General features: G+C 37.8%; 1 protein-coding gene across 2 annotated transcripts in view; it reads left to right on the top strand.

Moving 5' to 3' along the window:
• slc12a1 (solute carrier family 12 member 1) overlaps positions 1–12070 on the top strand; it is a 62696-nt gene extending 50626 nt beyond the window's left edge. For both annotated transcript variants that reach the window (XM_062963595.1, XM_062963594.1), the window contains exons 19-27: positions 737–843; positions 1045–1127; positions 3619–3762; positions 6745–6876; positions 7686–7797; positions 8294–8380; positions 8857–8992; positions 9387–9454; positions 10541–12070. In XM_062963595.1, coding sequence (XP_062819665.1) covers positions 737–843; positions 1045–1127; positions 3619–3762; positions 6745–6876; positions 7686–7797; positions 8294–8380; positions 8857–8992; positions 9387–9454; positions 10541–10676 — 1005 coding nt within the window. In that variant the 3' untranslated portion in view covers positions 10677–12070. The remainder of the gene's footprint in view (positions 1–736; positions 844–1044; positions 1128–3618; positions 3763–6744; positions 6877–7685; positions 7798–8293; positions 8381–8856; positions 8993–9386; positions 9455–10540) is intronic.
• The last annotated feature ends 251 nt before the right edge of the window (positions 12071–12321 follow it).

The following is a 12321-nucleotide window of genomic DNA, read 5'->3' as shown; positions in this document are numbered from 1 at the left end:
AAGAAATCAAAATCTGGAAGAAGCTGCAGGAGTTTGCTTTTGGCTAAGTCTACTGGGAAGGGCATGATTTTTTTTTTTAAATCCCAGTCTGCAAGCAGTCATATTGCTTTGCAAACAAGTAAAAGCTATTGCTAGATCAGGGGTGTAGGGATGTGATTTAAAAAATTCATGGTGGAATATAGAATCATAGAGGTGGAGGAGACCCCAAGGGTCATCTAGTCCAACCCCATTCTGCCATGCAGGAAAAGCACAAGCAAAACACTTCCAAAAGATTGACATCCAGCCTCTGTTTAAAAGTCTCCAAAGAAGGAGGTTCCGCCACACTCTAAGGCAGAGTTCCACTGTTGAACTACTGTCGAAATGTACTCCATACTTTGATTACATAATGGCTTAAACCTGGGAGCTATCAATTTAAAAACCAGCCCACGCTCGCTTAAAAATGCTGTTGATCTTAAGTTATTAAACTGTTTTAATGAGCATTCATCAGAAGAAATGCAAATGAATGCTAATTTAGCAAAGCTACACTTCTGCCATCTAAAAACCATTTATAGCTGAGATGATTTAGAGCTAATCTTTTTATGTGCTGCTTGGGTACAAGCATGAAGGACAGTCGCCAAATGCAATTTAATCTTAAATACCTCCAGAACATTACTTCCCTTATCTTTTGCCATTACTCCTCATTTTCGATAAACCTTGCCCGTGCATCTCTTTAAATGCCATCTTTTAATATTGCCAGGCCTCTGGATTGGGCAGAATCAGACCTAACACCTTGGTGTTTGGATTTAAAAAGAACTGGAGACATTCCACAGCAGCACAAGTTGAAAATTACATGGGCATCATTCAGTAAGTAGGAACTGATGATTGTTTATTAGGATTGTTGGTGTCTCTGAATGGTTTTACATGACTAAAGGAAATCTATCTATCCATCTATCTATCTTTGGACCTGGACACTGTTAGATAGAACAGAACTATGGCAAAGCTTTATATCAGAAAACACCATAGCATCGAGCTACCTTTACATCCTTTTTTAAAACTCTATTTCAGTGATGCATTTGACTTCGAATTCGGTGTGATCATTGTTCGAATAAGCCAAGGATTTGACCTCTCGCAAGTCCTCCAGGTTCAAGGTATGTCAAAGCTTAACTACATTTCAGATAATTCCAACACTCTGTCTTGTTTCCACAACAATTCCAGTTGTCTGAAGAGGAACTGTAGGAAATTTTGTTCAATTTCTTTAAGGCAGTGGTTCTCAACCTGTGGGTCCCCAGGTGTTTGGCCTACAACTCCCAGTTTACTAGGATTTCTGAGAGAGGAAGAGCCAGAAGGAAGGCCCCTCATAAGTTAAAAGACAAGCTTCATGACAACATCTAGCCAGGGCTTCTAAGAGCTGAAATCCAAAATACCTGGAAGATCAAGATTTGGGAACCTCTGGTCTAGAAGCTAAATATGGCCAGATATAGTTTCAGGACCTTGGACAGGTCACCAGGTCACTTTCTCTAATGTCTTAGCTCGGAGTCTTAAGTTATTAAACTGTCTTACATCAATGCTCCATCCTTGGCTACCTTGCTCAGATTCTGTACCACTGGTTTTAAAAGGAAGGTCTTTTGGGCCATCGTGGGTAGTGTAATCCCTCTGTTACGGGGTAATCTAGTCTTTCAGGGGCAACCAATTCAAGTGGAGCCATTTATTTGTTTATTTATCTATTTATTTACAACATTTATATCCCTCCCTTCTCACCTCAAAAGGGACTCAGAGCGGCTTGCAAGTTATATATACATACAACATATTATATTATTAGCATAGCACAATATTAGTATGATAAATTTCTGTCCTGTACTATACCACTCTGCTGCAATATTATTAGTAATATTACATGTAATATATTATTATTATTATATTATTATTATTAGTATTATATGATCAATATTATTTGTTGGGGTGTGTATCAGATTTCCGGGTTTCCTGGTTGTCTGGCACACAATTAGAGGACACAGATCTGCAACTACATTGGCTATTTATCCCTTGCTGGCTTCTATTTATCTTTGCATAATTCATCATGACCACTTAAGGTGAGGAGCATGGCAAGGACTACTATGGGATTTCAATAAGGTCCTGATGTGGCACGCATATGTCATGATTTACAGAAAGAAATGAAAGAAGGAAGACCAATAATAATAATAATAATAATAATAATAATAATAATAATAAAACTTTATTTATACCCCGCCACCATCTCCCCAACGGGGACTCAGGGCGGCTTACATGGGGCCATGCTCAGGACAATACAATATAGCAAAATATAAAAACAACATATCGTAATACAATTAAACAATACAATAAATAATCATGTACAGTACAACACAAAATCAGAAAAGCAATATAACAGGGTGGGCCGCATGAGACACTCAGTTAAAACTTGGGGTGAGAAAAAGATAAGAATAAAACCACGGGGAACAGGGACATAAGATAGAAAAACAGTCTAGAGGATAGATGATGGGGGGAGTAACAAAAGAAGTGTGTAACAGTTACTCTCCGAAAGCACACCGGAAGAGCCATGTTTTTAAATCTTTCCTGAAGGCTAAAAGAGTGGGGGCTTGCCTGATTTCGATGGGCAGTGAGTTCCACAAACGGGGGACCAAAGCTGTTTTACTATATTAAAATGTACATGCAAGTAGAAATACGCATTTTTGGAGATTATCAAATCAAGGAGATGATAATCAATTGATATAATGCCAATCATCTCTCATCAAGAATCTGGAAAGAACTGGGGAAACAGATGCTTGGGATTCAAGTGCTAGTTTACAACCCTGATTGTCACATATGGCAATCACATACATTTTTTAAAAAAATCCTCTTTAAGCTTCTTAGTTATGCTATATGCTCAGTTATGCGTATTGTGTGAATTGAAGATTAAAAAATCAGTGCCCCTTCCATATAGAATTAATGTACTCTGTACGGGGGACTTAATTTAGTTAAACACATCTTTCAGAAGAGGGACTCCAAATAAAATTAAGAAGCAATTATTAGATCTTGGCATATCTTAAGGAATTAGTTTAAAATTAATAGTCAGTTATAATCGTGTTGCACAATTGCGACTCTCTGCTGACCCCTAGTGCTTTCTCCCTATTTCCATCCACAATACATCAATGGAAAACATAGGAGCATCTAATGTGGAAAACTGCAGACAAACAACTATATAGAGATTTCAAACAATATTCTAGCACAACTTGGATTATGTTATTTTCTTTGGTGTTTTCATGGCTAGATTAGTGCGGACACATGACAAGTGAAGGTGGTCCTTCTATGGGAGATTGCAGAGCTCAAATAGACTCATAAAGGGGAGATCCAGCCCTTCAAACAATGTGGACCAAAGCTGTATGTTATTAAAAGATATCAAAATAAATAAAAATGAAATAGTGACATCTAGTTACAGATGTCTTGAGTGGGACATCACGACTACGAACCCCTTATCTGTTTAGTGAAGATAAAATGTTTAGACTTAGATATACTTTTGGTTCACAGAGATGCAAATCACAGAAGGTAATCAGATTTTTATCAGTTTTTAAATGTTAGACCTAACTCATTATTTCATCCTTCTTTTTCTTCCCCTGTCAACAGAGGAACTGAAGAGGCTGGAGCAGGAGAGGCAAGCTCTTGAAGCGACCATTAAAGACAGCGAATTTGAAGAAGGGAATTGGGGCATTCGTGGATTCTTCAGAAGAGCCACCAAGCTTCACATTACCAAGACCATGCCCCCAAAAGGCAAGATTTCAAAACAAAATATATATAATGAATCACTGGGCAGCAGCTGATTTTGTTGAAGGCCTGATCTGAGAAACAAATAACTTTTAGTGACAATAAATTTGTGGCACAAAACAAAAACAAAAAGACAAATCCGGTGGTGCTTCAAAGGTAGCTTTAACATGGCATTCTCTGCCTCAAAGTGTAGTGGTCTTCTTCAGAGTTTTTAAACTCAGGAAGTACTTGCTTAGCAGAATGAGGTTTTTGTGGTCGCTTCTAATTCTATTTCTTTGATGCTAAATGCCATAGATTTCTACTATTTTTGAGAAAAGAGATTTAAACAGAGTCAAGACCTCTAACTCAGCCCTCCATGTAAGTTGCCTATCTCAGCTCAATGTTGCCAACATAAGGAAATACAAGCAGCGTTTCAGCTGTTTAATATAGACAAGTGCCTTCTTCCTAGTATCCAGTATTTGCTGTCTTAATTACATTCAGATCCAGTTATTTTGCAAGAGGGGCTGATGTTTATTGGTTGGTAATACTAGAAGAAAACACGTGCGAATTTATATGTGGACAGATTCAGATTTGAAACAGCAATTTACATGAATTTATGTTGAAATGCAATACATATATTACAGTGGGGCAGCCAGATGACCTGTTTACTTGCTCTGTTCTGCTGCTCAGGTGGTAAACACTGTAGGGCAACCTCATGGTCCCGTCTTTGGCCAGGGATCTGCAGCATAGATCTCCATATGCAGAGTTATTGCGCTACACAACCCTTGTGCACTGTGGCACAACCGAACTAAGATGACTTATATGTGACTTCATGCATGTACAACTTTGCTTCCCACTTCAAATTGAACTGAAGGGCCCCAAACAACCAACTACTTCTGTAAGGGAATGCATGTATGTGTAAGACACCAACAATAGCTTGGTTATATTTCACACTTTCCTTGGCCACAGATAGGTTTCCTTAACCTCACTGGGAAGCTTTCCACTATGAACTTAGCCCACCTCTCATTCCCACCTATGTTCTGAGGTTACCTGCTCTCTGGCATCTAATCCATTTTTTAATATTTATTATTATTATTATTATTATGCATATGTGTGTAATTGCTCATGATCATTTGCTAGAGCGCAAAGGAGAAAAGGGGGCTGGATTGGGGGAGACATTCAGTTAAGAGTGCAAGTTGGGTTGCAAGACTGATAGGTAAACAATAAAGGCTATTGTTGATAGGTTTGTGCATGCTAAAAAGAAAAAAGTGCCTAACAATTTGAATTTGGGCATGGCAACAGTTTGCCTATCAACCAACTATATTCTGGTTTATTTAGAGTAGATGTAGCACTACCAGAAGGAAGCCAAGGAAAAATACTTCCAATTGCATTGTTTCTAAATATTTTTCATACACTAATTTTAAAAAAAGGTTAAATACAGAGTCTCTACAATTAGTAAGCTGTCAGTTTAATCAGTAGGTCAGGCCCATTCTGAATTTTACTGCTGATCTATCTTTGGAATGATGGACACAACTTTGTCATGCCTTTATCTGAAAGCACTTTTTCATACCTTAACTAGCAGTTTAACCAAGCAGGAACGTATTATAGGAAATGAACCATGGATGTAAAAGGGTTTTCATCCCCTTTTCCTATATACATAACTCAAAGGATTATGGTAGTTTAAATGACTATTTAATGAGGTTCAATGCAGCCTTCATTGGCAGAAAGGTTTCCAATTTCTTTTAAAACCTCATCTTTCTTTTCTATGTTGTCAGGTGAAATTATTTTTTTTCAAAAATCCTGTTTGCATGATGGAGCAGGAATCCAAGTGAGACATGTAATGTCAGAAAGCACCATTTGTCTGGAACTCTTTGTAAACATTAAATTACCCTCAAAAATCACAATCAGGTTACTGGTTTTTTATTTTTTAAAAAGCTATGGGAACATATACATTTAACTGAATGGAAGAAAACTAGTTATTGGAAGAGTATTCTCAGAACAGAGGAAATAACAGCATCAGAAAAGCTCATAAAGTGTGTGTGAATGTATGAGCACAGTAGAGTCTCACTTATCCAAGCTTCGCTTATCCAAGCTTCTGGATTATCCAAGCCATTTTTGTAGTCAATGTTTTCAATATATCGTGATATTTTGGTGCTAAATTCGTAAATACAGTAATTACAACATAACATTGCTGCTTATTGAACTACTTTTTCTATCAAATTTGTTGTATAACATGATGTTTTGGTCTTAATTTGTAAAATCATAACCTAATTTGATGTTTAATAGGCCTTTCCTTAATCCCTCCTTATTATCCGAGATATTCGCTTATCCAAGCTTGTGCCGGCCTGTTTAGCTTGGATAAGTGAGACTCTACTGTATATAATGAAACTGACATATAAGGGATGAATTTGTATCTATCTAACCTAAATATAGAATATTATCTATAACGATTTTGCATAGCCTTGCTTCAATGTTGTGGCCAGTCCCATCTATTACTAATAATAAGACATTACAATTTGTTAGGCATTACAAAAGGGATAAAAAATAAAAATGTCAATTACATTCTGCCATCATATGAATCTGTAGTTTTTTTTAATCATGTGAGAAGCAATTTGGGAACATACTGCAAGTTGTTTCTGGTGTGAGAGAATTGACTGTCTACAGAAATGTGCCCAGGAGACATCCGGATGTGTTACCATCCTGCTGGGAGGCTTCTCTCATGTCCCTGCAAGCTAGAGCTGACAGACGGGAGCTTACCCCGTCTCGCAGATCCTAACCGCCAACCTTCAGGTCGGCAACCCAACCTTGGCCTGTAGTTGACCACTCTTGGGCCCCCACTGGAATTATGTAACCCTAAAAATCACATTGCAAAATGCCCCTCCAAATTGGTGGATTGTTCACAGTACTGCTCACCACAGTAACCAACATGTCAAAAGTGCTGAAATGTGTTTGTGAAGTCCTTTCAGTGATTGCAGAGTAAGATGCTGAGTGTACCCTCTATCATTTCAGAAAGCAGCATTAACACAATCTCTTCAATGCATATGGGTGAATTCAATCAGCGACTGCTTGAAGCCAGCACTCAGTTTAAAAAGAAGCAAGGGAAAGGAACTATTGATGTGTGGTGGCTGTTTGATGATGGAGGTAAGCCGCACAAACTTCTATCACACAGACAAGGGAGTTGTGGAGGGAGGGCTGTATAAGCAATGGAGGATTTGCAGAAATAATAAGAGCAGTTACTTTTTTCCTTTTTTAAAATTCAAATTTGTACAGAGGTGCCAATCACATTAACACTCTCTCTGTATATATATATATATATATATGTAGAGAGGGGGGGGGCAGCATAAAATACAACAAAAGATGCCTAAATCTTTATTATACTGGGGTTTTTTCTCGTGTTAGTAGCCACTTGAGAAACTGCAAGTCGCTTCTCGTGTGAGAGACTTGGCCATCTGCAAGGACGTTGCCCAGGCGGCACCCAGATGTTTTACCATCCTGTGGGAGGCTTCCCTCATGTCTCTGCATGGGAAGCTGGAGCTGACAGATGGGAGCTCACCCCCCCTCCCCGGATTCGAACTGCTGGTCTTTCGGTCAATAGTCCTGCTGGCACAAGGGTTTAACCCACTGCACCACGGGGGGCTCCTATAATATTGGTTAGAAGCATAATAGACAGCACAAATAGTAGAGTTGAAAGCTGATACACACCCTTTGTTCCCTGACAAACATGCTGTGGATGAAAGGCCAAATAACTAGTCCCAATCACAGCCACATAATTAAAGTAAAAGGTCTAAGAAACTGTTTTAAAACCAGTTCTGTTTTAAAACACAGGGCTACTCTGAGAATAAAAACAGAGAAGACAGTTTATGCCATCACCTTGAGTTTTAAAATGTAAAAGTGGAGTGCAAGTGTAACATATAAATACATAATTAATGTGATTTATATTATTCACACAGGGCTAATACTCCTAATTCCCTACATTCTCACTCTACGAAAAAAGTGGAAGGATTGTAAACTAAGGATCTTTACTGGAGGAAAAGTCACTCGCCTTGAAGAGGAGAAGCTAAAGTAAATGTGCTTTGTATCCTTTCCTTGACAATGTTTCATACATTTTCATTGCTTACAGAAAAATCTGAACAGCGGCTGAGAGAGAAAAGGAAAGGGTCTGAGGCTGTTAGGAATTGCAGGAGTTGAAGTCCAAAACATCTGGAGGGCCAAAGTTTGCCCATGCCTTCTATAGAACATCTGATAACGAATGCTTGCACACATTCAAAAATGATTCAAAGAATGGTACGCTCTTTTCATTGGCAAGACTTGGGACTGCAAATGTGGGCAAGCAGTCCCAAACAAGCCTTGTGGGCAAGAAAAACAGACAAAACAGCAAATTGCACATCAAATTAATGGCACTTGTTGGTCATTTGCAAGCTTGAAAAAGCGAGGCATCACAAAGTGAGATGTCAAAAGGCAAGGGAGAGCCTGTAAACATTATTAAAATTAGACAGAGGAACAACAAAAAATCTTCTTGGCCATGATACTTAAAACAGATTTTTTTTTTAATTTTCAGGATGGCTTCACTTTTAAGTAAATTCAGAATAAAGTTTGCTGACATTAACATAATTGGTGACATCAATATGAAACCCAGCAAAGAGAGGTAAATTGTGATTTTCATTTCCATACCGCTGAAATAAATTCTACTGTTTAGTGAGGCTTATTTCCAAATATGTCATGATAGGACTGCAGCATATGCCTATTTAAACGCAGGACTGTGGCCTGAATAGTAGCTTACACAGTTATAGAAATTGGAATAAAATCTGTCAATACTTTGTACTATATAGAGTAGGATTTTTAAAAGTCTTGTTTTGTTCTTGTGTCAGGGTTATTATTTTTAATAGAAATAATGTAAGGTATAAACAATGCAGTAGGAAATGCAGACCTGTCTAGGCAATGTGTATTGACAGTGAAAAAGCACACTTATAATGGAGCGTAAAAATTGATTCTTGCAGTATAAAGATCTGGAATGCAATACAGCTATCGCTCCATAGCCAACAATATGTCCTCCCTTCAAATATCTGCGAAATAATGAGTTAAAGTCCCGCTGTCAAGCCTCTTTTATAATTTCTGTTCCAGCTGGAAATTCTTTGAAGAGATGATTGAACCATACCGCCTTCATGAGAGCTGCAAAGATTTAACAACTGCTGAAAAATTAAAGAGAGAGGCGCCATGGAAAATCACCGACGCAGAACTAGAAGCATTCAAGGAGAAGGTAAAAAGTTATATCTGTGTTACCTGAATGGTCAGTTGAAAAAGAAATTAATCCACAAAGCATCTGTGAATAGAAACTGGAAGTTGGAGGGGTAGAAATTGGTTCTAAATTCGGTACATTATACTTAATCTGAAAAACAAAATTAAAAGTTCATATCCAGCAATAGTGGATCCAGTGTTCTTAGCTCATCCTAGGAGTTTTTGGTACTAGGCTAGGTTTCTAATTCCAGACAGTGTTGGATTTCTGGTAGTTGTAAAGAAAGGCATTCTATACAGGCCGATTAATAGGTGTGTTCTAGTTGGGAGGACCTACTGGGATTAAAGACATGCTATTAACTTCTTTCTCGAATTTGAAACAATCCATTGTTAAGTTTATTGATTTTTGTTTTAAACAGAGCTACCGTCAAGTCCGTTTGAATGAACTTTTACAGGAACACTCTAGAGCTGCTAATCTGATAGTTCTGTAAGTTGAACAAATTTCCATGTTCAGATATAGAGTAGGTGTATATGTTGGGAGATCTCTAGGCAAGAATTTAGGATTGAAATAAAGCAATTTCCTCAAGTTCACTTTTATTCACATACATACACATTCACATCCCATCTTTGCAGGAATAGGCTGCAGATGGGTTAGATATGGTTAACTGTTATGCTGCTGCTTGACTGACCTCTTAAATCATAACCAAAACTGAAAAAAAAGACCTGGCTAATGGGGCACTTAGCATTGTTATGCTTAACATATAGTTTGAACGTCACATCATTGTACAGTCAGCCCTTCCATGTGTAGGTTTTACATTTGCATCTACAGCAGTGGTTCTCAACCTGTGGGTCCCCAGATGTTTTGGCCTTCTGAAGGGACCATAAAACCAGAAAATAGTAAACATTTGCCTATGTGACTTTGCCTCTGCATATGCCCTTCCCTTCCTGTGAGCTGGGGGCTTTCTCTAGAAAGTTCCAAGACCAAAAGTTAGCTTGCAATCAACAAGTGAGGTCACAGGTATCACTTATGCAAAGTGGGTGTGGAAGGTGAGGAAGACCCTCAGCCATTGGTCAATTTTAGATAAGCCAACATATATATTCTTTGTTTGCTACGACATGCTTTGTGGCAGCCATTTCCATAGTACAGCCCTCTGGTGTATGTACGGCTGTTTGCCTTCTCATAGGTATGGTGAAAATAAACTTTGCTTTTTGCATTTCTTACGAGACTGGATTTTCTGCCTGAGTTCCCTCCTGAGCCAGGACCCATTGAAGGTAATTGTCTTACATAATATGGGGGCTCCACTTCAACTCCCAGAAATCCTAACAGCTGGTAAGTTGGCTGGGATTTCTGGGAGTTGTAGGCCAAAACACCTGGGGACCCACAGGTTGAGAACCACCGATCTACAGTATATGACTACTTGGATTTGGGTAATATATTGTGTCTAGGTCCTCCAACAAAACTCTATTGTCAGATTCTGCTGGAAGTTGATCATGGCATTGCACTCCAATGAGTGTGGAAGGCTGAGTATATTACTGAGCATTGCTAACATTGCCATTCTGTTCCTTTCAACAGGAGCTTACCGGTGGCGAGAAAGGGAATTGTATCTGATTACCTCTATATGGCTTGGTTAGAAATCCTGTCAAAGAATCTGCCTCCAGTTTTGCTTGTCCGAGGCAACCACAAAAATGTGCTAACGTTTTACTCTTAGCACACGGAACCTGGAATCCATTATATGCATTCTGTATTAAGATGAAAATATTGGGAGGAAATGCTAAAAAGCAACTACATCTCAATATCTAACATATTAGAATTTACTTCCCTATATACTGGAAAAATCACTTTGGTGCCACCACCTAACAGTGCAAAGCTGAATTGTACACACAGATAGCACGTTCAGTTCTCTCAATGCTGGCCCTTCTGTAGTCAAAATGTTATCATACACACAAATGGAACATTATCAGCATGCTCTGAGAACCCAAAGGTTTACAGAAGTACAAAACGCAGGATGTTGCTTATTTGATAAATGAGAAAGAAAAAACACGGAGGCGGGGAAGGGAAATGATATGGAAAGGAATATCCTTAAAGAACATTGTACAGCAGCAGCCTGCACTATAGGATAACATTTTGTTGCAGATCTTACTTGTATCCCATAGTATATGCCACAGAAGGAAAATACAGGCTTTGGACTTTTATTTCATTTTTTAGATTTGTACTGTCTGGCCATTTTAAAGACAAAATTGTTTTTGCAAAGGATTCAGATTGCCTAATTGTTAAGAATGCTTTATCTCTAAACACTATAATGGTGGGATCCGGTATATGAGAGGGCATCAGGTGCCAGCTACAAAGACCACTCCTTTGATGCCCCCATGTCCAACCTCGCCTATTTTTCTCCCTTTAGCAACATATAATTACAAAAGTAAACTTTCAAAAGTTCTTAAGCTCTGCACCTATATAAAAGTCTACCCAGTACAGAGTTCTTAGAAATAATGGGAGTCAGGGGTAGGATAAATATATTCATGTTTTGTCTTGAAAAAATTAGTTATCATTCTAAACAGAGATCATTCATTTCCTTCATTTTTCTAATGGAATATATGCCCCCCTTCATGAAAAAAATATATGAAAAAATAGTTTTTAATCTCCCCAAATCGTTCCCTTTTTTTGCCCATACCTTCACATCTCTATGTATAACTGCAGTCGATTTGGGGTTACATCAGTACAATATAATATGGTCTAATCACTCCTGTGCAACAAAAAGTAATTCAGGGAAAGGAACACACCACAAATCACTAGAGATTTAAATAAATTACCAAAGTATTCTATGGAGTTAAACTGCAATCGTATTAAACCACCATATCTTTAGACAAGTTCAAAGTAAAATTAATAATGCCAATATAATTTTTTACAAGATTTCATATGAATGTCATGATTTATCTAGATTTATAACCTTAAGAAATTTTTTCAAATTTATTTTGGCAACTGGTCATAGGGCCTTCAAAGATATGTAATATTACTTTATTATACATGTTATATTTCTGATTATTATAAAATATTTTAATGACAATGTAGAGTATATTAACAAGAAATAAATTAAACTGAATTTAAGTATACATTCTACAGTATTTTTACTACGTGTACTGGGGTTTTGATCTCTATTATTTTCCTGTTAACATTAAGTTCCAGCTATGTGTTCAACAAAACTTCAAAAAGCTGTGCGATATCTTGAGAACTTATTTATAAAGTTATTATAGGAGGGAAAGTGCGTTGCTAGGCTTCCAGAGACAACAGCATCCATTTCTCTAATGACTTGGCAAAGTGTTTTGTTTAGTCACAAATATTCCATCTGAACTCTGTTA

Source organism: Anolis carolinensis, unplaced genomic scaffold (assembly GCF_035594765.1).
Source record: "Anolis carolinensis isolate JA03-04 unplaced genomic scaffold, rAnoCar3.1.pri scaffold_11, whole genome shotgun sequence".
Lineage (NCBI taxonomy): Eukaryota > Metazoa > Chordata > Lepidosauria > Squamata > Dactyloidae > Anolis > Anolis carolinensis.
Note: the sequence above shows the minus strand (reverse complement) of the source record. Positions and strands in the feature narration are given on the sequence as shown.